Raw genomic sequence first — 27725 nt, 5'->3', positions numbered from 1 at the left:
AGATTAGTATCCTAACAAGAATCATCCCCTCTTTAGTACTACTTGCAATCTACTCTCAAATTGCAAACTTGGTCAATGATGGCATTACAATTATAGTATTTGAAGTTATAATCTATGGCTTTAATGGAAGCAGCATGTGAAAATATAATAATGAGTATATATATGTAATTTTTTTTTTTTTTTTTTTGGTTGGGAGGGGCCAAATGACCAAAAGAATCCGACACTATAATCATAACTTTTAGAGGTTTGGCAAAGTTGTTGTAGTAATTATTAAAACCAAACCAAATGTTACATTATTTAGTACTTTCAGAAAGATGATCAGCTTAGGATCATTGTTGATTTTTTTTTTTTTTCTCCCACACACAAGTCAATGATGCTAAGGACTGCCTCTTGGCTTGTTGACTCCGCAACAAAGGAACCATGAAAATGACCTCAAGATTTGGAAAAAAAAAAAAAATTTGAATAATTGCTTATATTGACCCTACTTTCTTATGCCTCATCAAGAGAGAGAAAAAGAACAGTCATTGGCTTTGTAATTCAATGCCCTAATTCTAAGTTTAACCATAACCATTGATTCTTTTATTCACAATCTATATTACCCGTTTCTCCGGACATATAATGAATTCCTCTGGCGTAATCTACTTGTTATAAAGAAATCTAAAATTACGAAAAAAAGTGATCCGTGCTTTTTGAGAAACTCTCGTATTATGTTTCTTACTTACTTTGTCAAATTTGAAATTAAAATTTAGTCTGATCTGGATAAATTAAGAGAGAATTATCTCTAATTATACATAGTTAATGTATCGAGAGATAACGAGAAAGAGAATTTTCATAGAACAAACATCGTATGTTATAATTTAGAAGAGAAGTACATGCATATATAATTCTGAGGAGACATAATTAACAGAATGGTTTTTTTTTGCTGTAATTCTTAAGACATAATTACAAGTACTAATAGCTAGCACATGCTTGCATGGAAAAGTAGAGTAAAGGAATCCAAGGCAATATTTCAAGTAAGGGAGAGAGAGAGATGATTTTATTACAACCCAAAATTAAGGATTTGCTAAATTCTATCAAACATGCTTTGATATTGTTGGTAGACCTTAAATCAAAAAACATAGATTAATTAGAATTTACATGTAATAACTTCAACCACCATTTGCTTCCTTAAAAGGCCCAGGCTGCTGTGGTTGTTGGTGGTGGCGTCCAGGCATGTGAGAACCTGTCTTTTTAAGTTGAAAGAAAAAAGCACAGCATTTTTGCTGTTAAGCCTACCAAACTAGATCTCCTGGTCGGTGCTTTTTACTGTTGGTAAATATGGTTTTGATTATGATTTGTCTAATTACAATTACTTAGTGGATTATTAATTAAGTTGCTATCTTATCTTTACATCTCAGGAAAGCTTAATCATAGCCTTGCTGTGAAATCATGTGCAGCTTTTGCAAGTAAAAATCATATTTGATTGGAAATATCCAACTCTACTTTTTTACATTAAATAAAACGAAAAATATAGTTACCTCAACTTGGGTCCGACACAATTTTTATTGTAACCGGTCAAAATGTATAAAATACTATCCGTGTATATTGTGGATAAAATCCGCCGTTGAACCTATTGAGGATATTTTAGATATTTTATTCTGCTACAATGAAATCAAATTTGGGACGTATAGCACAATTCTTAATAAATATGTCAAACTTTATAAAAGATGTATATATTCATGAATAAAATTTATTAATTATTTGTATTCATCACTTAGTATTATTAGAATTGCCTTTAGAACAGTAAAATTTCGTATTTAAATTCCAGTAGGAGAATATTTAATATTTAATAAACGAGTGATCTTATTACAAGTTCATGAATTGATATTCTTATTAGGGTTTTTGTGTTGAAGGTGGTGATGAGAAATATGAGACATGTAAGAATTAGGGTTTTTGGTTGATTTTTTTTTTTCTTTCTAATTAGGGATTTGGAGGACAAGTTGACAGAAAAGAGTGTGATTGTGGGCCTGACTTTTATCTACTTCTAAGTGATACAAATGGGAGCTATGATTTCTTCTAAGATATGAAGATAAGAACCAATTTAAGGTGTGGCAACCAAATTTGGATTTGCATTCTCTTCTACCAAACAACAAAAAGATTTTCCTTTTCTTTTTTTCTTTTTGTGGGGTCAGCTGGTTAATTAGCTTAATAGACATTCTTTTTTTTTTTATATATATTATCTTTAAAATTTTCTTTTCTAGTTTATAACTTTTAAATATAATCTAAGATTCCGTATTATTGGAGTCCTTAATCATTATGAGATCTTTTTTAAATTAACTAGATTATGCTGTTTTGGTCCTTTCTTCTGTTTTGATTTGTTCTTTTGACCATATTGTCTCATTGGTTGGGACTTGGGGAGTAAATGTAAATCCCCATTTTTGTTTAGAAGTGGCTTTGGATATGAGCAACCCATGAATTTTTGGTTTTGGGCTCACTTTCAACTTTATAAACCGGCCCAGCCCAACCAGTTCAATTATGGGTTTAGTCTCACTCATAACAAGGTCCCTCAAAGGCTTTGCCCATCAAAGGAGAAGCATGCTTGAAGTTGGGTCAGTCTTTTGGTTTCTTGTCTCCACTTCAAGAGCAAAATGCAGCCCAAAGTATTATCTTTTTTCTTTTTTTTTTTTTTGGTAAAACCAGGAGAATCTCCTTTGATTAGCATAAAGCTTTTTTACCTTCCCAATTGCACTTCCCTAGAATCAAATTTATATCCTTGATCTTACAGGGACTGAGGTCATTTACCATCCAACCAACATTTGGTTGGTCATAAATTATATCAAATATATAAAAATATTTAGGCTCTGTTCCGTAATAGTTTTTTAAATAATTTTTACAGTGTTCAGTAACATAACATTTAAATAGACCCTTAGACTGCATTCTCGTACAATGAGAGGTCAAGAGGGAGTACTAGGTCCCAATAGGAATCGATATTTAGATATATGAAACTCAAGGCAAACAACCTGAGCCACCAATTTATGATTTATCCAGGTAGGCAAATGAAGTGGAAGTAGAAGGGTTTGATAACAGATTCTGCATGCCACATGGCAATCCATTAGCCAATTGAACATTCTTTCTCCTATCCTTTAAGATAAGCCCTTGAATACATTAACAAATTTGCATCCATATCACCCTCGTACACACCCCAATTTCATTCCAGAAAAAGAAATTTTAGCCTAAAATGGCTTGTGCTTGTGCTTCCCCTGCCATTGCAGCTGTCTCCATCTCCTCTCCAAGGCAAGTTCTATCTAATCCCTCAACACACACTCTAATTAATGATGCTATTACCAAAATTTTGTCATCTGGCATTACAAGTAACGCAGAGAAAAAAAATTTTGCAGTAACACACACTACAATTAACCACTTATAACGATCATAAGTGCAATTAGACAAGATGTAATGGAATGTAATATAATCTAATTAAAATAAAAATTTTATTTCATTACATTTAATTTTTTTGTGGAAACTTCAATTACATTGATTGTGTTAAGAGGGCCAATAATTTAAAAAAAATAGAAATACTTGATGAATTTTAGATGGTCAATATTGCAGTTCCCAAAAGAGTGGATCCATAGTAGGGGCAACAAAAGCTTCTTTCCTTAGTGGAAAGAAGTTGAGATTGAGAAGCAACACATCTTCACCAGTGGTTTCAAGATCTGTTACAGTTTGTGCAGCTGCAGATCCTGACAGACCTCTTTGGTTCCCAGGCAGCACTCCTCCTCCATGGCTTGATGGCAGGTCAATTTTTACACTACTTGTTCCTTCAAATTTTGCTTTATCATTCCATATAATTCCAGGTTATGTGTTTGTTGAAATGTTTCTTCCGTTGCAGTCTCCCTGGAGACTTTGGCTTCGATCCCTTAGGTCTTGGTAAGTTTAAAAGCTAATTAAATCTTCAAATTTTTGAAAAATTGAAATCTTTATATTTGTTTTGAAAATGGGCATTCATTACGTACAGGATCTGATCCTGAAACTCTGAGATGGAATGTACAAGCAGAGCTTGTTCACTGCAGATGGGCAATGTTAGGTGCAGCTGGAATTTTCATTCCAGAATTCCTAACAAAAATTGGTATATTAAACACACCTTCATGGTATGATGCTGGTAAACTAGAATACTTCACAGATACCACAACCCTCTTCATTATTGAGCTCATTCTAATCGGTTGGGCTGAGGGAAGAAGATGGGCAGATATTCTTAAACCAGGGTCTGTTAACACTGACCCAATTTTCCCCAACAACAAGCTTACTGGAACCGATGTTGGTTACCCAGGTGGGTTATGGTTTGACCCACTTGGTTGGGGAAGTGGTTCTCCGGAAAAGATTAAAGAGTTGAGGACAAAGGAGATTAAAAATGGTAGATTGGCTATGTTGGCTGTAATGGGTGCTTGGTTCCAACATATTTATACAGGCACAGGCCCTATTGACAATCTTTTTGCCCATCTTGCTGATCCTGGTCATGCCACCGTTTTTGCTGTAAGTAACCATCACTCTAGAGTTAAAGAGATTTTGAGTTTAAATCTTCTAAATCGGTACATTTCCTGTAATGAAAAATACTGATTAATTGAATATTTATATTATGTATTTTTCAGGCTTTCAGCCCCAAGTGAAGGATCCAGAGAAAGTGCCAAGCAAAGGCTTGAAAATATGGGAGAAACGCTGGGAAAGAGCATGAAAGATTTGTATTTGTCGAAAGAACCTTTTGTATCATTAGAACTTGTAATGCCTGTGTTACGGTTTTTCTCATAGAAAAAGAATGCTGGTGGATTAGTGTACAAAATTTCTAAATTAGATATATGTTTTATATATATCTTAGCTAGTAAAAAGCATCCATTAAGGGAATTGATAATGAAACTCGTTAATTAAGTGGGATCAACAAAGATTAATGATCAAGATTCTGATATCTAGTTAAAGTGCCAATCCTAAACCAAATATACATATAGCAAGAAATGCACAATCTGAAAACTACTATACAAAAACCTAAAAAGAGAAGGGATCAACTTCCTTAGGATGCAACTTATTCATATTTACTTTAACTGTATTCTACTTAATAATTTCTAACCCAGTTGGACAACATACGCTTTGTGCATGTATGATTAAAATAAAGAAAGGAAGAAAGAAAACTTTGATTCCTGAGATATATGGATATAGCTGGGAGGAGGAAAAATATGAAACATCTCTTTTAGAACTCTTCCATCCACCTAATAATTTTAAAGGATTTCTTTTTCCCCCTCCTTCCTAATATTTTTCAACAAGAAAGTGAATCCTACGTCAAAAGGTCACTTGATCGTCTTCTTTGGGTTACAGCTACCGTGCATACATTATTAATAATAATAAACTGAATCTAATTCACTACTTAATTTAAAAAACTATTCCATCAATCTGATTTTCCCAAACCCTATTCACATTTTTAATTATAAGTCTTTTAATCAGCTATTGCATTCAATACTTTCAGATGAATAGCAAGTTTTAAAAAAAAAAAGGTTTTATTCTCTAAAATTTGAACTCAATTTTTCAAGCAAAAGGTTAAAGATTGTGTGTGGTATTTAAATGGGTTTAACATGCTAATGACAGGAGTATCTGATACGGAATCACTACCACTCAACCATAAAGCTCAAGGAAGAATGGGGAACACCTAAATTTCTCACATTAATGGAAGCACATGTTGAGTTGAAACTTGAATTTCCAACATATGACATGCCTAGACAGTGCTATGTTAACACACCCGTGCAAGGCGGCACGCCCCAGACCGTGCAACCCTCTGTCTCTTGCGAGACAACACTTGATTTGAAGCACGCTGGTGACAACTAGCACGCCGGTGCCAACTAGCACGCCCCAGACCGTGCCCGCCTCTGCCTCTCGCGAGAACACTTTTGACTTGAAGCACGCCCGTGCGGCTTAGCACGCCCCAGACCGTGTCCGCCTCTGCCTCTAGTTAAACTAATTAGTTTATTTTGAATTTTTGCAATGTTAATGGGTTGGGCCTCCTATAATTCGGCCACCCTTGATTATTTTAGCCTTATTTTGTTTAGATTTGGTCAATCTTTAGTTGATTTGGATTAGATATCCAAATCCTTAAGTTGTTAAGATTTTGTTAGTCAAATCCTTAGTTGATTTAGATTTGCTAAATCCTTATCCTTAGCTAATTTAGACTAACTAATCTAAATCCTTTAAGAATCTGGATCTCTTAGAACTAATATAAATAGCTTGTTCTATTGTACATATTATTATTCAATAAATTAATCAAAAAAGAGAATTTCTTCTTCCATGCTTAGGCGTGTTCTTGCTTTAGAGGGTGTGAAATTGCATTCTTCTAATTGCATCAAGAATCAAGGTAAACTTATCAATTAAATTGTGGCGTTTATCTTATTCTTTTACTCTATTATTGGTGTTCTTGCTTCTTTAAGCTTTGGATGCCACAAAGGGGAGTTTACTTTGATCTTGGATCTCTTTCAAAACTTGTCATAGAGTTCATGGAATAAATTTCTATAGGATTCCGTGTCATTATGAAGTGCGTTGGTCTGCGATAATGGTTTAAAGGAACGACAAGTAGTTTGAGTATTAAAAGAAATTGTTAGTCTGGCCACCTGAGAGGGTAGGCGCAGTCATCCGACGACTTAAAAGAACAAAATAATTGGCTTCGTCAGAGACGGCGGTTTTTAAGTAACGGCAACTCATTGACTTAAGAAAGAACTAATCGCTGGCGGCCGTTTGACAGATTCCATGAAGTCGTCCTACCACCGGGAGTCCAAAAATAGCTTGGTGAATGGAAGTCCAGAATCAGAATCCTTAATGATAGTTGTAGTTTTTGTTTGACCAATGATTTGTTCGGTAACAGTTTTAACGATCCTATTTTGTTGGGTAATTCCTTTTAAGAAAATTACACTTTAGCATAAATGAATTCTAAATAAAATTTATTTTTATTTCTAAAATACCATTTGCATAATAATTTTAGAATTCTTTAATAATGTTAAAATGTTAAGAGAGTAAAGAGTTTTGTTAGAAAATTTTGGATTAGTTAAATTTATGGAATTCATTTGAAAATTTCAATTTTTTTTAATAAAATTTAATCCAATTATATTCAAATTCATAAAAGTTAAATTCTTCATCTTGTTCATACTAAACACAAAAATTTAAATCTATAAATGAATTCTACAAATTTAAATTTAAAAATGAATTTTACAAAATTTTATGGAATGTTTTGAATAGTTTGCAAAATGTGAAAGGATTTGTTTGCTCTATATTTCAAACAATGTGTTGTTTAACTTAATTATTTATTAAGCAAAAGTAACGGAACAATTATTTGTTAATCTAAAAAATTATGCCAAAGGAAGGACGGAAACGTTTCCTTCCAACAACAACCCACATGGAATTTTTCTTTCCGTTTATTCATTAGGATCTGGACCATGCTCAAACCAAAACGAGACATTTCTGACATTTCTCATATTCTTCGAAATGAGAAATTAAACTAAACCAAGAAACTAGGAAAGAAATTTAATTAAAATTATAAATTTTTATCGATTTTTATAAGAATCTCAGTAGCCAGTACAGTAATTACAACCTACTAATCTCCCATCTCCATCTTCTACCATCATAAATTTTTATATTATACAATTTAATTCTGTAATTGGGACAAAAAATTACACAAACATATAAGTGAGAAAGGAGCTATAGAATCTCGAGGCACAAACCGGTTAGAGCCGGCCGTTAGGTGGCCGAGCAGATATTCGTACCGGAAGAGGTCGACCCGTACCCGTCCCTCCACAACTACTACAAACCATGCGACCTGAACCTGCACAAGTCCGGCACCCGACATCTCCATCTGACCAACGTGAGCAGAGGCAAGTGACACGACCTGTACCGTTGCAACTTGGACACCGTTGGAACTGACCGGCCATAGGCTTCTGGTCCATCACCGATTTGACGATAACAGCTCCGGCAAGCACACTAAGCCCTGTAGCGAGCTGAGTCAAGACGAGCGGACCCATTTTGTGGCAGATCGGATAGGGAGCAGAAGGAGAGAAGGTGAAGGAAGGAAGGGGAGAAGTGGAAGATTTTTGTTTTGAGAGGTTAAATTGGTGTTTGGCGTTTGTTTGTTTTTTTATTTATATTTTTAAAATAATAAAAGTGGTAATAGAATTGTACACGTAGACGCGTGAGTGTTTGGTGGAGTTGATGCGAGGAATTTTGGAGGATAGTGAAGATGTTGTGTGTAATTTTGGTTTTTGATAGTTTTTCTTTTGTTTTGATTCTCTTTTTATTGCTTATCGGTATAGATCCCATTCTGGTGTGTGAATTATGTTCATACACAAATCTGACGGCCAGTAGTAACTTTTAGTTGTTTATTATGGACGGTATGGCCAATTGGGCCATCTCTTGGAGTGGATAGATGGAGCTTGGATTATACGAGAACAAATTTTAAGATTTTTCTTTTTTTTATCTTTTTTTGTGTGTGAACCGTGGACCTAAACAGATGAATACAGCACAAATTTAATTGAGTTTTATAAATTTTATAATGGGTGTTAGAATTTTTTTTTTTTTTTATTTGAGTGAAGTTCGATTTTCATAAATGTAGTAAATATTTATTGAGAGTTCACCTTTTAAACCTTAGTGAGCCGACAAATGCAAACAAAATCTAAACCTTAGTAGGCTGAAAATATTTTGGAGAGAATCCGAAAGTAAGTTTGAAACAAAAATTATAAATATAATAGTTATTTCTTGAAAATAGAAACGCGAAAGTGTTAAATTAAGATATTAAGATATAATTTAAAAACTTGTGTATGTTACCCGAACACGTAAAATACAAATCATCAAAAATAGTCTCTGCTTATATAGTGTAAAATAGTAATTCAATCTGGCTGAAAGGACATGTTCGGTCTAAACTGAAAAATGTATTGGAGTACAGAATATTAAACCTATTTCTGTGTTTAGATCATGTTAGAGTATGTTAAATCATCAGCAATAGCAATTGAATCTTTTCCGTTGCCTGTCTTCTACCCTCTCTAACCTCCAAAACTGTTTAGATTTCAACTAAAAACGAATTACTCTTATTGTTGGTGCAACCATTCGAATTAATCTTTGTACGGATGCTTCTGAGATCTTCAAAAACTATCATCTTTCCATCAGCCTCTATAATTCAATAGCGATTAAAATTCTACAGTCTGTAGGAGAAAGAATCAACATGCTCAGAAAACTTGTCTGATATTGATGTTGATTCTCGATGTTCTAATATACTGTAAGAGATCATTTTCTTGTGAGAAATGCAATTCAAGTGGTGAGATTTCAGCGTTTTCTTCATCTGTGAAGATTCGAGGCACACCTAATGCATAAGAAACAAAAGCATTGAATTAATAGTTAGGGGGGAAAAAAAAAGGAAAGTAGAAGTCACCAGAACGCATGATCATTTCTAAGGATATAATTTCTTTGGACAGTACTGCACCTCTCTTAGTTACTCATTGGAAATAAATCTTTTTTGATGAGGTGGTTAACCATCGCTAACACTTCTACCTTAGGATGCAAATTACACATTCTACTTCAGGAATGCGTACATACAGAACTCTATGGAAGAAATTTAAATTGCCAGCATCTCAAGAACATTTTTTTATCAGATTGATTTTTCATTTTGAACTTGAATTTCCAAATGTCAAATGTAATTCAGATCTTCATTAGTGTTAGAAAATCCTAGAGGCGGAAGATGAAATTTACCATGAAAGCATTCCCTTGCTTCTCCAGCCATTAGCACTACATCACCACTTCGTAGAAACATTGCTAATGGCGGATCCTCCCTACATTTTCCTCCCAAAAGGAATATAGCCTTGCAGCCCAAACTGAAAGGGAAAGATACAGTCAGAAACCACATTTTTCTTCTTTCAATTGGAAATAAAGAATAAGAAAAAAAGGTAGAATTTCCAATATACCTCATGCTAACAATAGGTTTACTCCAATCAGCTTCCATGTCATCCAGATGGCCGCCAAGGGTATCACCTGAAAAAAGATTTAAATGATAAGGATGAAGATTTTTAAGAGTTGGGTGGCTGTTAATATTAAATCCACTTTAAATATTATTTAAATTTAGTAAAGAAAAAAAAAATTTATAGCCATGTACATAACATTGAGCATGGGTATGCCATATGCCTTTGCACTTGTGCATGTGTATCTCTATCTTGTTTTAAACTTCACTCAATTGATTTAACAACAGTTTAAGACCAATATCAACAACACAAATTAAATACAAAATATGTAATCAAGAATCTTCCAAGAAGTAAATTCAATAAAAACTACCTAATCCAAAATAGTTTACTATGGCAGCTTCTGGGCGGAATTCTTCTCCCATAGGCATTGCAGGAGCAGCCAATCTTTTAGCCAATTGCTGGAGGTCATTAGGGATCTTGTTATGTGGGAGAGATACATTGTAGTTTCGCTACATCATGAACTAACATGGATTAGAAATTCATTCCAATTGTTAAGTTTCACTATTAACATGTAACATAATGTTGCACTAACTGTTTACCTCCAGCATGCAAATCAATGTGCATAAATCAAGATAACAAATGAAATTCTTCACATATCCAACCTGAGTTAAAACTTAAAAACTGTAGCAAGTTTATGCATTTTGTGTGTTAAAAGAGTTTTACTACCTTCACACTCCAAATTTCAGATTTGTACAGCATTTGAAATGGCAAGTACTAACCATCTCCAATGGAGCATATTGTTATAAGCAACTAATGATAATGGTTTATATTGAATAATAAATCCATAGTGGTCAATCTCTATAATAGAAATGATTATGATTATCCACCATAATCTACAGCAATTTAAAATAATGCACAGTAACTGAAGCTCAGGAACAAAGAGTACCATATCTTCATGAAACTTGCACGAATTCCACATCATGTGAAACAGTGAAAGGTAAGTTTGTTGTACTGGTGCTATGGTATCACACTCAGATAGTACATACTGAGATAAATTTGAAGAGCATTGCACAAATGGAAATAGTTTTGATTTTCCATCCATAAGTGAAATTGATGGTTGCAAAGAGAAAAAAAAATAGTCTGGTCAGACAGATTTTGAAACTATATTCTTGCTATACTAGCTTAAGTGTCCACTATATGATTGAATTACTCAAAGGACTGAAAGTTCAAAAAATTTGTGTCCATGCTCCTATTCTACAATAAACATACTGGAATAAGTGAGACGATCAATTTTGCAATTCAAAAAGTAAACATAGTTTAATGTGTAATTACCTTGGACCAGTCAAATTGCAGGCCAAGGGTACTCCAACGTAGCCTTCGCAATAAAGCTGAAGCAGAAACGGATTTACATGTCTTTCCTCTTGATGAAGCAACATATTCTTCATAAAATTTCCATCTACAAGCATCTCCATTATCAACACAGGCATCAGATCCATCCAAATTGAGAAGTGAATTCTCATCCTCCATAAGTACTTTCCTCCCCTTTGCTGCGATAAACAAGTCATGTATAGGCCCATATATAGCATTGTGATTTGTTCTGTTAGGAGGCTGAGGAAAATTCATCAAGCTCTCTCTTATCCATAGGCATTGTTCCTCTATGCTTAATGCTCCAGGAATGAAATAAAAACCTACAACGAAAAACAATATAAATTTTTAATCCGATTTCAACCTTTCCAATTTCAATAAAAACCAAACTATGCAGAAAAAATATCCAGTTCAAAATTCTTCAACTTTAAAGCCATAATCAACAAATACATATAATAAAATGATTTATCCTGTCCAAACGTCATCGAAACCTCCTTCTATTGTCCGACTAACCAGAGCTGCTATCATATACGTGAAACCATTCATTGAAGTGTAAGGATAGGTAATTTAAACCTGGGCGACTTTCCAAGCAGAAGACGGGACGATCAAAACCGCAGTGAACCGCTAAAATTCCGTAAGAAAGTTCACCGTTTTGATTATAAGAGTCCAAAATTGACTTGAAATCTAAAACCTCCGATAAATCCACTTGCTTTGGTCGCTTTTTTCTGCTGATAAATGCTGATTAAACCGAAATGCACCAAGAGAAAAAAAAGAACAACGTTCAATTGAAATTGCTAATAGCTTACTTTTTTGAGGATTTAGAATCCTGATCGTAGTATAATTTGTACTTCTTCTCTGCTCTCCGCAAAGCTGTTCGTTCCGATTCATCGGTGACTCTATCGGATCCGTACATTTCAATTTAGTCGAGCGAGAGAGGAGGGAATCGATTTGATTGCTAGATTTTTCAAAATTAGGGCTTTTAAGTGCGGTGGCCGTTTATGGTTGTATAGTTACCGAGCAGGCGAACCTATGGCGTGGAAACTTTTTCCAGTTTTGTCTGTCGGGTATAAACGACACCGTGTCACTTGCCTTGCCTTCGTGTTGCCCGTGTACCATTTAAAACGACGACGCATTTTTAGCAAAGCTAAGGGCTCGGATGTTCATGTTATTAGCAGCGGCAGTTATTTTAACGACTATGCCCTCCACAGTTATTTGGGATAAATTTTGAAAGGGTAAATAACTTTTTTTTTTTTCTTTTCAAAACAAAAAAATTTTTTATATGGTAGATAATTATTTAGCTTTTGTTAAATATATTGTTAATTTTTGAGTTTTATTCCTGTTGAACTATTTCCTTTAGTCTTTTCATAAAAGAAAATGCTAGAGGTTAATAATTTTATTATTTTGTCCCTCATGTTTATTACTAAATTACTATTTAATTTCTCACTCAACGGAAATTCCTATAAAGTTAAATATTTTAATAAAATAAATTTTAGAATGAATCAGTGCATTTATCAAATAAGAGAGATAAAATAACTATTGTTGAGTATAAGGATAATTTTAAATCTTTATGATGTGATATTTAATTGAGGTAAATAAATTGGAAAAATATAATTTACTGGAAGGACGTGAAGTGATTGTATTTGATTTATATTATTATTAATTTCAATTCTTATAAAATAAATCATATAACTTCTTTTATACGAAAGAAGTAATTCTTTTAGAGACGGCAAGAGAGTTACACTTTCTTATCTAAGTGTAATGAATTTATCAATTTATTTTATTTTTTAAATATATTTAAATTTACATTATAAATATTATTGTCTTTTATAATTAGAGCAAGTACCACAAATAATCTTAAAGGAAGAAAGGGTAAAATGGAGAAAAAAGAAATTTTTAGATCAGGAAGTTACACTTACGAGAGGGAAAATTACTTGCCATACGACTAGGTAGGTGAAGTTTTTAACTTTCCGGAAATTTAATACTTCATGACAACCAAACAGGCTCACAATCAACGTGTCTTTTACTAACTTTTTCCTGCAGATTGCATGAGAAACATGTAACTCAAAAAGTAGTGTTTGCAGCATGATCTATTTGGCCAGCAAGGAATGAACTGTTATGGAATGGGAAATATTTTTTCAACGGCACAAATTGTTCACAGCATGAATCGGCTTCTAAACGAGTGGAGGACCGCAACTGTCCAGCAACAGCAGCAGCGTGGTGTTTTGCATTGTCAGGAATGCATTGTCAGATTTTGTTATCTCTTTATAATTCATAATGCAGTTCTAGTATGCGTATTACCAAAAAAAAAAAAACAAGGTCACAATCTTTATTTTCTGGGAAATAATCCGCTTCTTAGTTACCCGTTGCAATCTTTATTTCCCAGGCTTAACAGATGGCGTTAATATATCACACTCTCCCGCGGGAACCGACCATAACTAATTAACTATAAAGGAAATGATTCGACCACTCACTTCTTCTTTGTGTTCCCATAAGGGGTTTAGTCGAAAAGACAATAAGGACCTTCAGAACTGCGTAGATATGCCTTTCATACGCCTACTTATGTCTTTTTATACGGTTTGACCTATGACTTAAAACGAGCACTACTACATTTGTTATGTCCAGTATAAACTGCCATGTCACCCACGGTAGAGGGAAAAAGAATAATATCTCGTTAATCGAAAGGCCAAAACCGATAAAAAAACCGTTTCGAAAGCCTTTGCTTAGGAATTCATTTTGAAGAAGAGAAATAATAAAAAACCAGAGATGGCGTGCAGGACCATTTTGCGTTTCCCTGTGTTCATAGCAGAGCCATGGCGACCTCTCCATAACCAAAATCGAGCTCTCAGTTCGCTATCGCTTCCTTCGAGAACCACCGTCTCTGGACTTTCAAGCCGTAAATCGAGTTGTGGATTTTGTAGAAGAAGCATTGGGGCTCGCGGTTTTCACTTAACGAGACGAAACCATCTAAATTGCTCCTCTTATACTGGTAATAATACAACCTCAGCTTCCAGTGATGACCAGGACCAAGGCCCGCCCCAAGAAGCTGTTCTCAAAGCTATTTCAGGTTTATGTTTCAACATTTGCTTTTAAATTGTTGCTTTACTTGCGCTTTTTGATTATTTTTTGTCTTTATCTGAAATAGGCACTTATTATAAGTTGGAAGTGAAATTTATTGGTGTGTTGATTAGATAATTTTGCTTATTTTTGGTTCAGAGGTGTCAAGGACGGAAGGAAGGGTCGGGCAGACCACAAACGTTGTTATTGGAGGTACAGTAACGGATGATTCTACTAATGAATGGCTTGTTTTGGATCAGAAGGTAAACGTTTATTTTCTTTCTTGTAATTCTCACTTTCCTTTCGTGTATAGTCCTGTACAATATTCTCAATGTTGCTTGTGGTTTCAAGTTTTATTATAGATTCCGCATTTGAAGTGTATTAAACTCAGTTTATGACACTTTAGTGTTTGGGTATTCCTTTGGCAATAATATCTTTACCTTAATTTGTTTCTCTCTTTCACTTGCCAGGTGAACTCATACCCAACAGTTAGAGGGTTTACTGCAATTGGAACTGGAGGTGATGATTTTGTGCAAGCTATGGTTGTTGCTGTTGAATCTGTAATTCAGAGACCAATCCCTGAGGTATTATATCATTTTCTTTCAGTTCTGGTTGCTGCAAATCAATTTGATAATTAAGATGTTTACTTGATGCACTAAATGAAATAAAATCTTAAGATTGGCATGTCGGTGCATGTGATTCCATATCACACTCTCAGTTTATTCCCATACAACCTTCTTACTAGATTCATACTTTTTTTTTTTTTTTTTCTGAAAGCTAGATAGTTTAAGGTTTTGCTGGATATTTTATTTATCCTTTGCTTGAAATGAGTGGTATTAGAAGATCGACTAATGAAATATAACAGAGAATATGTGTCTGGGATCGATGAACCACTGTTAGCCAACAGCTTGTCCTCCTGAGAAAATCAGAAAGATGTTACTTTAATACATGCAGTAAATAGAGACGTAGAACTGACAGCAACTGAACAGTGGTTCCTGTTGTTGCCAATGCAAACTTAAATATTCCAGGTGCCGCAGCAGATAGCTCGGTAAAGTATCTACACACTATCAAATTCAAACCCTTAAAACAAAAATCAATAATATATTCGAATACCTTAAAATAACAAGATTCAATCTAGAACTTCGGGATAAAATAAAGCAAACACATCTTTATTAAAGGAAATTCATAACATTATTGTTGAGAAACTGTTTTACATTCTTGAGTTTGAGTGATATGTATAGGATTGCAAATAGAAAACTAATTAGGAATGCAATTACTAACCTAAATCTAATTATGAAAAAATATATAAACTTTAAACTAGATAAGAATTATAATCTAACAAGGAAATTAACTACTAAACCTATATAACATACAATAGAAAATAAAATAAAATAAGAAGTCTAATTAAAAAAGAAAAAGAAAGAAAATACATATAACTTCAATAACAAGTATGGAGGACTTAGACACAGGGCTTGTAATGGAACAAGGCTTGCACCTGTTGATGGTCTTTGAACATAGCTATGTCATGTGGCTTTTTGCACCACATCACCAGGGTTACATTTTCATCAATCACAGGTTAGATTGAACAACATTGTGTAGAAAGACTAGTGCATTGTTAAGTATAACTGTCTCACCCAATTAGTTTAATTGATTGATACTGTCTGTGGTTTTGCTTTTACAATCCTTTTTTTGGATAATATAGTCAGGTCGGTATTATTCCTTGCATTGTTATGTGGATATATTGCTGATCCTGCTGTGGTGAATTTCAACTCTTGACAGTGCAATCAAAGAGAGTAAAACAAATAAACCATGCATAAGTTGAAGAGTGACCAAAATATCTCTCTTTAATAGGAACCATTTCTCACTTCGCAAGAGACCAAAAATCAGCACAGAAGCTAAATTGTACAGAGATCCTCAATGATAGTCTTAGTTAAGAGGTCAAACTTGTTTTTCCTCACGAGGTAACAATTTTCCCCATTGCAGTTCACTGGCAAAGTCAGTCATCAGAATTGAACAACAGGAAAGATGTGGAGAAGCATTCTTAATTGTTGTGATAAGTTACCGGTAGCTGCAAATTTTCAATTGTTGTGATAAGCTCCAAATAATGTATTATATAAATTTCAATTCCAGATCATTTACTAAAGGCAAAGTGAAAGAGAACCTAATGACTTGTGTAGTTGTCAAGTTCAAAGTATCAAATTATAAAGTTCAAATTTTAAAATAAAAATAAAGTAAAACTATTAAGCCATTAAAATTTACTATCAAATCCATATCTATTTATTATCATTTCCAAATTCAAGCTTTTCATTATCTTCATCTTCTAATATAAGAGAATATAACTATATAACTAGCTTCATCTTCATCATCTTCTCTTGCTCTTCTTTCTCTACGTTGACTTTTCTCACTTGTTTTGTTGGGTAAGAGAATTGTTAGACATGAGAATCGGCTGAAATCGTAAAATTCAAATTGCATCAACCATAAGATTCTGATAAAATTGCGGATGTAAGTTTCAAATGTTTTCTTGTTCTGGAAAAATTTTGCTATTTCACATACTCTTTTTCTTAGACTGCCAAATTTGCGATGGCCAGTTGAAATTAGCTACCTACATAATTTTATTTAAGAACAAGTATCTAATTGAAAGAGCTTTTGCCAGGGTCATGTGAGGCAGAAAGTATCATCAAGGGGCAAGTATGTCTCTGTCAACATTGGTCCAGTTCAAGTCGTTTCCAGTGAACAGGTCTCACTCTCTCTCTCTCTCTCTCTCTCTCTCTCTCTCTCTCGCTCTCTCTAACACACACACTCTTCACTTTCACACTGTAACTCATAAAAATAGTATCAATGAAGCACCACTTGTTTTTTCTTCACAGAAACACCCAAAAGATAAATTGAAATGGGTTGCTGTGCTTACAGCTTAAGAACTTTACCACCTTGTTCCCTGCCAAGAAGTTTGCGATCTATTATGGTGTCAAGAATATATCAGGAACACTTCATTATCATTATATTTTCTGCCCTCCAATTGACAAAGTAGATAACCATTTGTTGATAAGAACCTTTGTTGCTTTCCAGGTGCAAGCGGTATACAATGCCATGAGGAGAGATGATCGAATGAAGTACTTTCTGTAGTAGGAAAATTATTTTGTTTTGTACAGAATACGGATCTTGTGGGGCTTTATGATTGCCCACCCTTCCTAACTTTTCTTCACTATTTCGCTTCCAGTTGCGTTCTTTGATTAATCCATGTATTGCTGGTGGAGAAATCATGATTCAGCATGATCTTTTTTTACACCTGCACCAGATGAATATTATAGTAATTCAATAGTAACAAACTAGGAAACAAAATTATCTATTCACTTTGTTTATTCTTTTTTCTTTTGTTTTGGCAATCTTATATCAACAAGGCCCTAGATAAATTTGGTTATGGATGACCAATAGATGGAGCATCTTGGTTTGACTTTTATGTTTCAATTACTTGGGGAGTGCATATAGAGTTGTTCAAGTGCCCTAAAATCTGGATTGTCACCTTTGTTGTGTCAATATATCTCTTTGCGAGTCCAGGAAGTCCAGAGAATGCGAAACTAGTGGTAAAGGTTGGCCCCTGCTGGTTCTAACCTCGGTTGTAGGTAGCTGTACTTTCGTAGGACCTGTACCCATTTACATGCACCTTTGTTATACCTGCTTTGAAGGGTCTGCTTTCTTAACTATTGATTTGATTAATAACATTCAGCCATGTGGGATTGCTGGATATGATTATGTTCTTGCTTGCATAGTCATTCGGTAGGGAACGCCGGAGTGGGTACCAGCTAAATTCAAATGCTTCTATTACCTCAGATTTCTGGTTCAGGTTAATTTTCTTATCTAATATGAGATTATTTGCCCCTAGTGGGATTCTTCTGTAATTGAAAAGTGTCCTTATGATTAATCAGGTTAGCTTTATCAATTACTTTTTCTATGTGCACTAGTCAAACAAGGCATTTGCCATTATGTCATGAATTTTTGGTGACTTGATATCACGTAGATTGAGGTGACATTTTGTGTTCGCAAGTCATAATATGGTGTTGATTGGAGGCAAACATAAGAGTAGTGGTTGAAAAAATGCTCCTGAGATGCTGTGTAAACTAAATTCCAAATGCATAATATAGTGTAGGCTGTGTTGGTTGGTTGTCGGTAGTTTATTTCACCTAGCTTTGAGCCTTTTGACTCATCGTCCTATAGAGCAGTTTAGAGGGGCCATATGCTGCCCATTTGTGCCTACTTTGCTATTATAAAATTCTTACGGCGGAGATGACTCGAACTTGGGACTTTTTATTTCTCGCACTAATAAGAGAATCAATTATGCCACACTTGGTACCAAATTTATATTTATTAAGTATATTAAAATGACAGTTATATGGTCATGCATGCAGAATGTATCCATCAAATTTAAAATTTTACTAATACATAAATGACAAGAAGAATCACCAGGCCCAATGAACTCGAGCTGAATCTGAATGATTCGCATCACTCTCCAAGAAGCCACAAAGGGACGTGTTAAGGTTTAATCAATTAAAATTTTCTAATCTAATACTACCAATTTTCAAATTAAGCATATACTGGCTCCATGATCAGTCCTTTTCAGTCCAAAAAAAGATTCCTACTTGTTTACAAGTTTTATTACATTATAGTGCAAGTTCCTACGTCCTGAAATGCTCTAGCAGTCACCATCTCTACATAATTTTATATTCCTTTTGGTGACTTAGCATTCCTAATTTGATAATATATGCAGGTTGTATTCATTACTTTACATATATATCTTCGACTCAGGTTGATAGAGGTAGGCTAGTAATCCGAATATTATGATTAATTGATTATTAATTTATTATCATTTTTAATTTAATTTAAATGAAGGAAGGCGGTGGTCTGGTTAATCTTTTCACTTATGTGAGAAATGTGAGGTTCGAGTTTTAGTCCTTTTGACCACAGTTATTTTCATCAATTTGGTGAACCAAGGGGAGAGCTACCCCTTATTGTGTAGCTAGCGGTGTCATAACGATTTACTGAATTAAATATTAAATTAGTCTACCAATGAAATTAAGGGCCCGTTAATATTTTATAATCCTCTCATTCAACTCTAAACACTGTTATAACCTAATTATTGGACGAGCTTATTTTTTAAATATGGGTTAAGTAATTAACAATTGTTTCGAAGCCTCCGGTTGAAGGAAAATGTTGTCGTCATTAGTGAGTGTTTCTCTTTTTGTCTTGATTCCTTTAATAATTAGCACAAATTTTTTTAACCCATTTCTGCTATAAATCTTGCTTATATTGCCATTTGCTGGTCTCGACATCAACATTTCTTGCTCTGTTCTTTCTCCTTTCTTTCTTTAATTTGACTGTAAATTAGACTTCTTTCTTGATCTGTGAAGAACTCAAGAAAGGAGCAAGATAATCATGATTAGCAATCAAGAACTGATTGTAAATGAAGAGTCTAATAAGGTAGTTAATTTTTTTGTTGATTTTCAAGATTTTTTTCTTCTTAACCCATGTATTATTTTATTGCACAAATTCCGGATACATATGGTTCTTATTTTCTTTTACTTGTAAAGGAAGGACCTCAAACTTCCATATCCAATAATTCTGCAATCCAAAATGGCAGACCAAGCAGCATGGTGATTAAGGCAAGTCCTCTGTGTGTATAAATATGTATCTTATTATTTTCCTTACTACTTTTTTTCTCTAACAAATTCTTGATATATAACAGAAAGCACATAGGGTAATCCCAGCTCACTTAATAGCTGAAGCTATATCAACTCTTCGAGGTCTTGACCTGAGATGGTCAGGACCCATTACTCCTAGCGAAATGGAGTATGTAAGACAGTATGTGTTTGCTAAATATCCTCAATATTGCAATGGAATTGTAGAAGAAGGAGAAACAATTGATCTTTCTAATCTTTCTATCAATGAAGAATCATCGGAAACTTCTCCTGACGAAAAGCGCAGTTCTCCCAAGAAAGACTCTTCTCCTTCATTCACTCGTAGCCTTTCCGATCTTGATAAAACACAATTAGAATCCTCAAGACTGGTAGATATACTTTCCAAGAAAACTTCTTTTCCAGGAAACTTCATTTCAATTCCTGAAATCCAAGCTCGAAATAAAGCCTTGAAACATTGTGGCCTAAGTGAAAATGATTACTCAGTCATTTTCATGCCAAATTATAGAGATGTTATGGTTTTGATTGGAGAGAGCTACCCTTTCTTCAGGGGAAATTACTACATGACAATTCTTGGCGAAGAACTTGACGCGATAAGGGAATTTGCAGGTCATAAGGAGGCGAAGGTGATTCCAATGCCAGAAACTTGGTTGGATTTAAGGATTAAAGGGTCACAACTTAGCCAGTATTTTAGAAGGAAGTGTAAGTATACACCTAAAGGGCTGTTTTCTTATCCAGTTATTGTGAATGGGACTAGATATTCTCTGCATTGGATTTCAGAGGCACATAGAAATTCTTGGCATGTTCTTCTTGATGCAACTGGCTTGGATTTCGGAGAGGAGCGGCTTGCTCTTGCCCTTCACCGGCCGGATTTTGTGCTCTGTACACTTGATAATACACATGCTCAGCCTTCAAAAGTCACTTGTCTCTTGGTCAGGAAAATTTCATTTGATACTTCAACTTCTTTGCCCTAGCTTAGGTTCTTATATTGAAAAGTTGAAAAATATATTGCTGTTTTAGTAAGGACTCAACAAGAGAGTAGCCTGAACTATTTTTCTGTATTTGCTCCTTTTCAAAGAAATCATATTGCCCATGATTGTTTTTTTTTTTTTTTTTACTTTCTTTCTTTTTTTTCTCCTCCAAATGGGTCATAGATAATCTCGTCGGCTTAATAGTGAAGCTCGCGAGCTCGATTTTTGCTTTAACTTTCAAGTTTATCGAATGACTTTTCTCTGAACCAAGCCTCCAAAGCTTGACTTATTCAATATTTATGACCCTATCCAACAAAATACAGAAAATATGGTAATTTAAGGATATTGAAAGGATATAAATTAATTAAAATATATCATATAGAGCGAATATGAAACGATCCCAAAAATTATTTTCAAAAATTTTTCATTTAAAAATCTAAATATTAATTCTAACAATGATGTTATAGACACATATTTAAAATAACTAAATAATACCTTGTGAATTTATTTAACAAAAGTGAATTAAGTTACTTAGTAGATATATATATTGAATTTTTATTTAGATTAACATTGGTTCTTAGTGGCTAGTTTAAATTTTAACAAATGTATAAATATATGTGGTTTAAACCTCAAGCAAGGATGATGAAATAAAGGCCTGATGAGGAGTTTTATAATTTTATAATGAGAGTTTTATAATGATGAGAGGCTAAGTAACTATCAAATGGGAGTTGTTGAATTTAACTTATCAATACAAGTTTTGTTTGTAATTGTTCATTTATTGGGTAATTAGTTAGAAAATAATTAATAATATCATTGGAACAAGCTCGGAGGTTATTATAATTTGTAAATTAATTGGTGGATGTTGATATGGTTGTTTTGAAAGAATGATGAAAATTAAGTTATTTGATTGCCCAATGGATGGAGCGCGTGTGTTTGATTAATGAATGTTACATATTTAATATTGTCTAAACAGGTAAAAAGTCATATTTTTAGGGGAGATTCTATCGAAATTTGGGCAGAATCTTGAATAATCATACTTGATAAATAGATTGTTATATTTATTTAGAATGATTTTTTATTCTTATTAGGAGGAGTCCTTTATTTAATTCTTCTCCTTTCAATTCTACTTCATATAGATTATTCAAGATCGTCTTCTGCTTTTGCAAAACAGAGCTACGATTAGAGTATTCCTTTTTTTATTGTCGCGAGTTATAATAAACAGTATATTATCATTTGCATCGTGCATACATACATTGTTATATAATGCTACAATTTCTTACTTATTTAATTATTACTTATTTATTTATTTGTTTAGTTTATAGCTTAAATATTCATTATTTTATTCTTGATTTATATATGTGTATAATTGAACATTTGCATAACAATGTTTGTTTATTTAAAGTGCTTGCATTTACATACAATGCTTATGTTATGACATAATTATTATTCATTATAAAACTCACATTTTTTTTGTTTAACTTTTTAAGGAAGTAGATTCTTTTTTGTTCCGGCTAAAGTTCCATTTCTTCATCGCAGAGCTAAAATAATTTCCTGATTCCAATAATTATTTAATTTGTGAGCGTTATGTATAAGAAGTTATTTATTTATGTTATTATTGAACTCCTCCGTGGTAGGATTATTAAATCATTTGTTATATATGGAATTAGGGCATTTAAAATGGTTTGGATTGTTATCATTATATTGAACCGTCTAGTTGAATATATATCTATTGGGTTTGTTGATTGATAAATAATGTTTCAGACTTACTACATGTTTCAATGTCTTTAAGTTTATTTAAACTTTAGTGCCGGTCCGGCCCATGGAAACGAATTGTGATATGATTGCAATTAAGCAAATTTAATAATTAAAATTTTTTTCAAAAACTCCAATTCAAAAGGGATAATACAAATCTATTATAGGTAGAAATTACAAATTATGAAAATTAAGAAATAAGAAAATCTAACTTAATTAGGCCAGGCATAATCTGCTCGTCTGATTAATTTATTAGTCAATTATGTGATAGACTTATTAATTTTGGTTCATATATGTAATTTATAAAACCTATAAAGTTTATATTAAAGGGTTGTTTCAAAAGCTTGGATCTTTTTATTGCAAGCAATACTGTGTTTGTCCTTTCTCCATTGATCTGTTAGGACAAAGTAGGTCAACGGCAAACCCATCCCAAAATCAAAACATTTATTGTTGTTTACCAACGCATTATTTGGGAATAAATTTTAATTTGTCCTCTCAACTTAGAGGTAATATATAATTTGTATAAAAATTAATTTTTTTTTATATAATTATCAACTCAAACTTGCACCAAATAATAAAAAAAATTGAATTTTTAGTAAAATAAAAAAGATAATTTTTAATTTTAACGCTAATTTATTTTAGAATGTAAATGTTTTTAGCTGTCTGAACACGTCTTTCTTCACCCTAAACTGAAGTCTCATTAGTAAAAATTTTAATGCCAAAATTTTGAATCGCATATTGAATGTGTACAATCGCATTTACGTGCGTTTTTTAATAGCAAAACGCAGCAATGACACCTGTCCAGACATGGACGGTGAAGTTATCAAACGACAGGAAAACAGAGAAATAAATAAACCAAAAAGGAGTCTTTATTAATTTCCATTTTATAGATACTGCAACAAGCAAACCAATCTCCAGCCCGAAACATCATTTTCGAGTCTCAATGAAAAGCAGGTCTTACACTACGGCGCACCGAGAAGCTTCATATCATTTTCAAATCCTTACCTCTTTCAATCAACGGCCATTATCAATTCACTTGCCTCATATCTCTCTTCTTCCATTTTCCAGCACAAATTCTCTGTAACTCTATCCTATAATGATTATTATAATTAAGCTAAAAAAGAAAAAAAAAATTAATGGTATCAATTAAACGGAGCATTCTAGCACCATGTACCTCCGCGGCTCACATTCGCCGCCGGTGGAATTTCGAAATGCCATAACCTACCTACAGCCTTAACCAGATGTTTTCTACATAAGAACTCCTCTGCGTAAACTTTCTCCACCTTACGGTCTACATCATGCAAGAACACATGCGTCACCCCCGACCCTTTCCTCGCTCTTGCCATTACCGCCGCGGAGAATATCGCCGCCATTCTCCCCGGCGCCTCCGCAAAGTAACCTTTTGGCGCGTCGATCATGATCAGATCCCATTCTTTGTCGTACACCACGTCCGGTAATCCGGTTAACGCTAGTTTACAGTTATAGTTGCCGCGTAAATATGCTTTACTAGGTGAACAGTACGGTTCGGACTGGTAACCGGCGAGAAGCTTGTCTGCCTCCTGTAGTTGCGTCCGATACTGGACGGTGTAAGCTTGCAAAGTAGGAGCGTCTTTGAGGACGGTCCGGACCCACTTAGGATCTTCTTCGAGGAATATGGTGGTGCCGCGTGGATTTAAGGAGGTCCACATGAGAGAATCATGGCCGAGACCAAAAACGAGGAAGTTGCAGGGAGCGCGATCCTTAAGAACGTCGAAGGAGACAGAGATTTCTCCCAAAGATTGTTGTGGGACAACGCGTGAGGTGGCGTATTGGAGAATGGCATGGAGTTGGATAGGCGTAGCGGCGTACTCCGCCGTAGCACGGGCTCTTTTGTTGGCCAAAGAACAGAGGAAGTTTCTGTTGATGGAACGGTTGATGCCGCCGGATAAGAACAGCGAGCCGATTATTAGACCGCCGATGACGAATAGGAGGAGCCATGATTTTTCGGGGAGAAAATGGCGATTCTTCATGTCTGATGCCTGAGTCTTAGGCTTTTCGAGGAAGGAAGAAATGGAATGGTGTTCTTGTCTGTTTCTGTTTTGGGTTTGTGGTTTGTACTATATTAAGCTATAGGCCATATAGAGAGAGAAATGGGATATTTATTGATAATATTTTAATGGGCATAAACAACCACGACAACAAGAAGAAGAAGAAGTGGCTCCCACGTTTCTGTGGTCCTGTGGAAACTTGTTTAATGTCTAGCATGAATGTTCCATTTTAATTCTCAAGTCATTATTTTTGCTTATGCATGGTAGATTAGAGACACACGTAATGATCTTAATTAGTCAAATTTAGATCAATTTTTTTATTCGTTTAAGTTATAATGATATTAAGGTTTAAGGATTAGTCTCAGATATGGAAATTTCATGATGGGAAAGTCTCATGAATTATGCAGTACTCAAATGGGATATAATCAAAGTTTACTAGACTTTTAGATACGGATAATTATACACTAAAAAAATTTTATTTTACATATATATAGTGATCAATATTTAAATTTAGATTATTTGATACTTATTTACATATATATTGCTTAACTAGTATTCTCAAATTAAACTAAAATTAATTCCGAATTCGCGCGATGTGCGGATTGTATAATTTTTCAAGAAAATTATTTTAATTTATATTTGACTTGCTTTAATTTAAATAATTTGTTTATGTATTTTTGATTAAATGATGGAACGTAAAATTATATTTTTTTTAATTTCTCAAATATTGAACTGAAATATAAATTAGCACAATTAATTATTATAAACGAATTATTGTTATTCAATTGATATATTTAGTTGATTTTTTTTTTTCTTTGAAATTCTCATATATTCAAATTAAATGAAGTTTAAGAACATTTAATCTTAATGAAATAAATTTTAGTGAATTGAAATTAATATTTTAATTCAATTTATTAATCTAATTATATTATTTAATTAATTTTTATTAACTACAACTATGTTATAACTCCATTAATTTTTTTATAGAATAAAAATTCTTTAATAAAAAACTTTATATTTATTATATATTAATTATAATGAAATCTTATTAGTTTAATTATAACTCTATTATTTAATAAAGAATATTTACTTTTTATTTAAATATAAAATATATTAATTATAATGAAAAAATAAAATATCATGCCATCACTTTCATATTTTAATATGTTGACATAAGCATTTAGGCCTTAAAAATTATATATTTATATGAACAGATATAGATAGATAGATTTACTTGTAATAAATCAAATTTTTAATTTTTCAATTTTTAATGAATACGATGAATGAAATTTAAATAACTATGTAATAACATGAGTTATATATATATTTGGGTAATAAATATATAATTATTCGTAAAAAAGTGAGAGTTACGAAATAAAATTTAAACCAATTTAACATACAGATGCAAACAATGTTAATTGCTTGATTTGGCAATTCAAGATTATCTCACGAGCATTATTTTTTTTTTTAAAAAAAAAAAAGCCAAATAAATAATTAGTAAATAAGCTGTAATTTTAACTACCAAATAAGAAAATCTACCAGTAAAAACTAACTAGAACAGCATCGTAAGTAAGCTACCCCTGCTCTATCATGCAAAAGCCATGATAGAATACTATGTGGGGTTGTTAGACAACATGAATATTAATAACTTGTTCTGTTTTTGGTTCATTTTTTCCTAAGGGATAAGGTTTGTTATTACCGAATTGAAGAAATATTTTTCTCATATATGGAGTTTTCACCCTATGTTCTTCTTTTCAGAAGAAATAGAAGCTTTATTAAGTAGTTAAATCAGCAAATAAGAAAGCTTTTATACAGATGGAATAGTATCCGAATGATGAAGGCAAGAGAAAGAACACGAAGCTCTAGCTAAGCTATGAGCTGCCATGTTAGCTTGCTGACTAATCTAAGAGAAAGAGCTATCTACCAACTCACTCATTAAGAATTTTACAATCAGAGATAATCAAGTTGAGCTCGGAATTAAGATCAGATTGTTTTTGCAATGCTTGGTGAACTTGAAGAGGATCATTTTCAATGAACAAAGGAGCGAGCGACTGAGACAGCCAAGAAGAAACTTCTCTTCCACTGCCAAACGCGAATCAATCTCAAGGACAATGATAACCCAAACACCAAGTTAATAAATATTGACAGGTTAATAATAATTTCCTCTTCGCTAGATGGTTAACCCATCATCTATGACATAAAAATATATGACTGTCGTTTCAGTGATGAGCCAAACGACAACGATTTGATGGCATCGAATCAAAAAATGCACAGCCTGTCCTTGCCGTCGGTCGGTTAATTTAATTAAGAAGCCCACAGAAAGCCCAAAGGCATCAAAGCTAACAGACTTGAAGGAAGGCCCATCATATCCATTTAATTGAACATCATTTAATGCCCACTAACATAACCAAAGCAGGCCCACATGCAAAAAATGTCCAAATTTTTGTCTGACCGGTTTGATTCGATTTCTATTTACTTCAATTTGATTCGGTTTTTTTAAAAAAAACCAAAGCTATTTTTTCGATTCGAAACCAAACCCCCGTTTGGATACCACTAGACAAGGCATGCATGTATGGATTTTAAAAATAAAATCCGACCCAAACACACCTCTTTCAGCGGCTCATGTCGCCTTTAATACAAGACAAACATATATTTACTCTCAGGGTACGGGTACGAGAACGAGAATTAAAAGATTTGCATTTTGCCATACCGACAGCCATCCCCCGTCGTGTCGGTTGACTCGAGTCATTTCATTAAAAAGCCGAACAAGCTGCTGTTCTATTTAAACAACAAGGGACTCTCCTTTCCAAATACTGATTTTTAATGACCAATCGTCCACTCGACGACAGGTAGTTCAGTTGCAACTTGGAGCCAACGTTATACTGCAGTATAGTATTTATTGATACGTTGCTATACGACATAAAT

The 27725-nt window shown here is 33.5% G+C and overlaps 6 protein-coding genes across 12 annotated transcripts; 3 read left to right on the top strand and 3 right to left on the bottom strand.

Annotated features, from left to right (window-relative positions):
• Window positions 1-3113: 3113 nt before the first annotated feature.
• LHCA2 (photosystem I light harvesting complex protein) lies at window positions 3114-4841 on the top strand. The gene is made up of 5 exons (XM_012230290.4): window positions 3114-3273; window positions 3589-3774; window positions 3869-3906; window positions 3995-4509; window positions 4626-4841. Exons 1-5 carry the CDS (start codon window positions 3218-3220, stop codon window positions 4641-4643), a joined length of 813 nt encoding a protein of 270 aa, XP_012085680.1. The 5' UTR covers window positions 3114-3217; the 3' UTR covers window positions 4644-4841.
• Window positions 4842-7526: 2685 nt separating this feature from the next.
• On the bottom strand, window positions 7527-8130 carry LOC105644814 (chaperone protein dnaJ-like protein). The gene has a single exon (XM_012230291.4). It carries the CDS (start codon window positions 8019-8021, stop codon window positions 7728-7730), a length of 294 nt encoding a protein of 97 aa, XP_012085681.1. The 5' UTR covers window positions 8022-8130; the 3' UTR covers window positions 7527-7727.
• Window positions 8131-8834: 704 nt separating this feature from the next.
• On the bottom strand, window positions 8835-12342 carry LOC105644815 (oxidoreductase, 2OG-Fe(II) oxygenase family protein). 3 transcript variants are annotated; one of them, XM_020683610.3, is made up of 7 exons: window positions 12116-12342; window positions 11883-12037; window positions 11277-11632; window positions 10315-10453; window positions 9951-10017; window positions 9739-9860; window positions 8835-9352 (listed from the first exon to the last, which is right to left on the bottom strand). In XM_020683610.3, the coding sequence occupies exons 1-7, from the start codon at window positions 12220-12222 to the stop codon at window positions 9219-9221; spliced, it is 1080 nt and encodes a 359-aa protein (XP_020539269.1). In that variant the 5' UTR covers window positions 12223-12342; the 3' UTR covers window positions 8835-9218. The 3 variants fall into 3 exon arrangements, with proteins under 3 accessions (XP_020539269.1, XP_012085682.1, XP_012085683.1); XM_012230292.4 differs by having other exon boundaries at window positions 11883-12034; window positions 12116-12341; XM_012230293.4 differs by lacking the exon at window positions 11883-12037 and having other exon boundaries at window positions 12116-12337.
• A 1615-nt stretch (window positions 12343-13957) lies between these two features.
• LOC105644817 (phosphoribosylformylglycinamidine synthase) lies at window positions 13958-17713 on the top strand. Of its 4 annotated transcripts, none has more exons than XM_012230295.4 (5): window positions 13960-14373; window positions 14523-14626; window positions 14834-14947; window positions 17017-17100; window positions 17231-17503. In XM_012230295.4, the coding sequence occupies exons 1-5, from the start codon at window positions 14073-14075 to the stop codon at window positions 17276-17278; spliced, it is 651 nt and encodes a 216-aa protein (XP_012085685.1). In that variant the 5' UTR covers window positions 13960-14072; the 3' UTR covers window positions 17279-17503. The 4 variants fall into 4 exon arrangements, with proteins under 4 accessions (XP_020538967.1, XP_012085685.1, XP_020538968.1 ...); XM_012230294.4 differs by having other exon boundaries at window positions 13963-14373; window positions 17430-17713; XM_020683308.3 differs by lacking the exons at window positions 17017-17100; window positions 17231-17503 and adding an exon at window positions 16215-16506 and having other exon boundaries at window positions 13958-14373.
• A 1871-nt stretch (window positions 17714-19584) lies between these two features.
• On the top strand, window positions 19585-21159 carry LOC105645005 (uncharacterized). 2 transcript variants are annotated; one of them, XM_012230508.4, is made up of 3 exons: window positions 19585-19835; window positions 19946-20017; window positions 20101-21159. In XM_012230508.4, the coding sequence occupies exons 1-3, from the start codon at window positions 19791-19793 to the stop codon at window positions 21022-21024; spliced, it is 1041 nt and encodes a 346-aa protein (XP_012085898.1). In that variant the 5' UTR covers window positions 19585-19790; the 3' UTR covers window positions 21025-21159. The 2 variants fall into 2 exon arrangements, with proteins under 2 accessions (XP_012085898.1, XP_020539015.1); XM_020683356.3 differs by having other exon boundaries at window positions 19586-19835; window positions 19950-20017.
• A 2465-nt stretch (window positions 21160-23624) lies between these two features.
• Window positions 23625-24928, bottom strand: LOC105644818 (glucuronoxylan 4-O-methyltransferase-like protein (DUF579)). The gene has a single exon (XM_012230296.4). It carries the CDS (start codon window positions 24780-24782, stop codon window positions 23934-23936), a length of 849 nt encoding a protein of 282 aa, XP_012085686.1. The 5' UTR covers window positions 24783-24928; the 3' UTR covers window positions 23625-23933.
• Window positions 24929-27725: the final 2797 nt, after the last annotated feature.

Source organism: Jatropha curcas, chromosome 3 (genome assembly GCF_041381405.1).
Source record: "Jatropha curcas cultivar XTBG-Jc1 chromosome 3, XTBG_Jcur_1.0, whole genome shotgun sequence".
Taxonomy (NCBI): domain Eukaryota; kingdom Viridiplantae; phylum Streptophyta; class Magnoliopsida; order Malpighiales; family Euphorbiaceae; genus Jatropha; species Jatropha curcas.
The sequence above is the reverse complement of the archived record's forward strand: the minus strand, read 5'-3'. Positions and strand labels throughout refer to the sequence as shown.

Bases quoted from the DNA above. Each gene is read 5' to 3' on its own strand.
- LOC105644818 (XM_012230296.4), bottom strand. From the start codon at position 24,782: ATGAAGAATCGCCATTTTCTCCCCGAAAAATCATGGCTCCTCCTATTC.
- LOC105644814 (XM_012230291.4), bottom strand. From the start codon at position 8,021: ATGGGTCCGCTCGTCTTGACTCAGCTCGCTACAGGGCTTAGTGTGCTT.
- LOC105644817 (XM_012230294.4), top strand. From the start codon at position 14,073: ATGGCGTGCAGGACCATTTTGCGTTTCCCTGTGTTCATAGCAGAGCCA. The intron at 14,374-14,522 runs GTTTATGTTTCA...TTTTTGGTTCAG, and splicing joins TGTTCTCAAAGCTATTTCAG to AGGTGTCAAGGACGGAAGGA. The intron at 17,101-17,429 runs GTCTCACTCTCT...GTTGCTTTCCAG, and splicing joins AAGTCGTTTCCAGTGAACAG to GTGCAAGCGGTATACAATGC.
- LOC105645005 (XM_012230508.4), top strand. From the start codon at position 19,791: ATGATTAGCAATCAAGAACTGATTGTAAATGAAGAGTCTAATAAG. The intron at 19,836-19,945 runs GTAGTTAATTTT...TTACTTGTAAAG, and splicing joins TAAATGAAGAGTCTAATAAG to GAAGGACCTCAAACTTCCAT. The intron at 20,018-20,100 runs GCAAGTCCTCTG...GATATATAACAG, and splicing joins CAAGCAGCATGGTGATTAAG to AAAGCACATAGGGTAATCCC.
- LOC105644815 (XM_020683610.3), bottom strand. From the start codon at position 12,222: ATGTACGGATCCGATAGAGTCACCGATGAATCGGAACGAACAGCTTTG. The intron at 12,038-12,115 runs GTAAGCTATTAG...AGCATTTATCAG, and splicing joins GATTCTAAATCCTCAAAAAA to CAGAAAAAAGCGACCAAAGC. The intron at 9,861-9,950 runs GTATATTGGAAA...TTTCCCTTTCAG, and splicing joins AAACCTATTGTTAGCATGAG to TTTGGGCTGCAAGGCTATAT.
- LHCA2 (XM_012230290.4), top strand. From the start codon at position 3,218: ATGGCTTGTGCTTGTGCTTCCCCTGCCATTGCAGCTGTCTCCATCTCC. The intron at 3,274-3,588 runs GCAAGTTCTATC...TCAATATTGCAG, and splicing joins GTCTCCATCTCCTCTCCAAG to TTCCCAAAAGAGTGGATCCA. The intron at 3,775-3,868 runs GTCAATTTTTAC...CTTCCGTTGCAG, and splicing joins CCTCCATGGCTTGATGGCAG to TCTCCCTGGAGACTTTGGCT.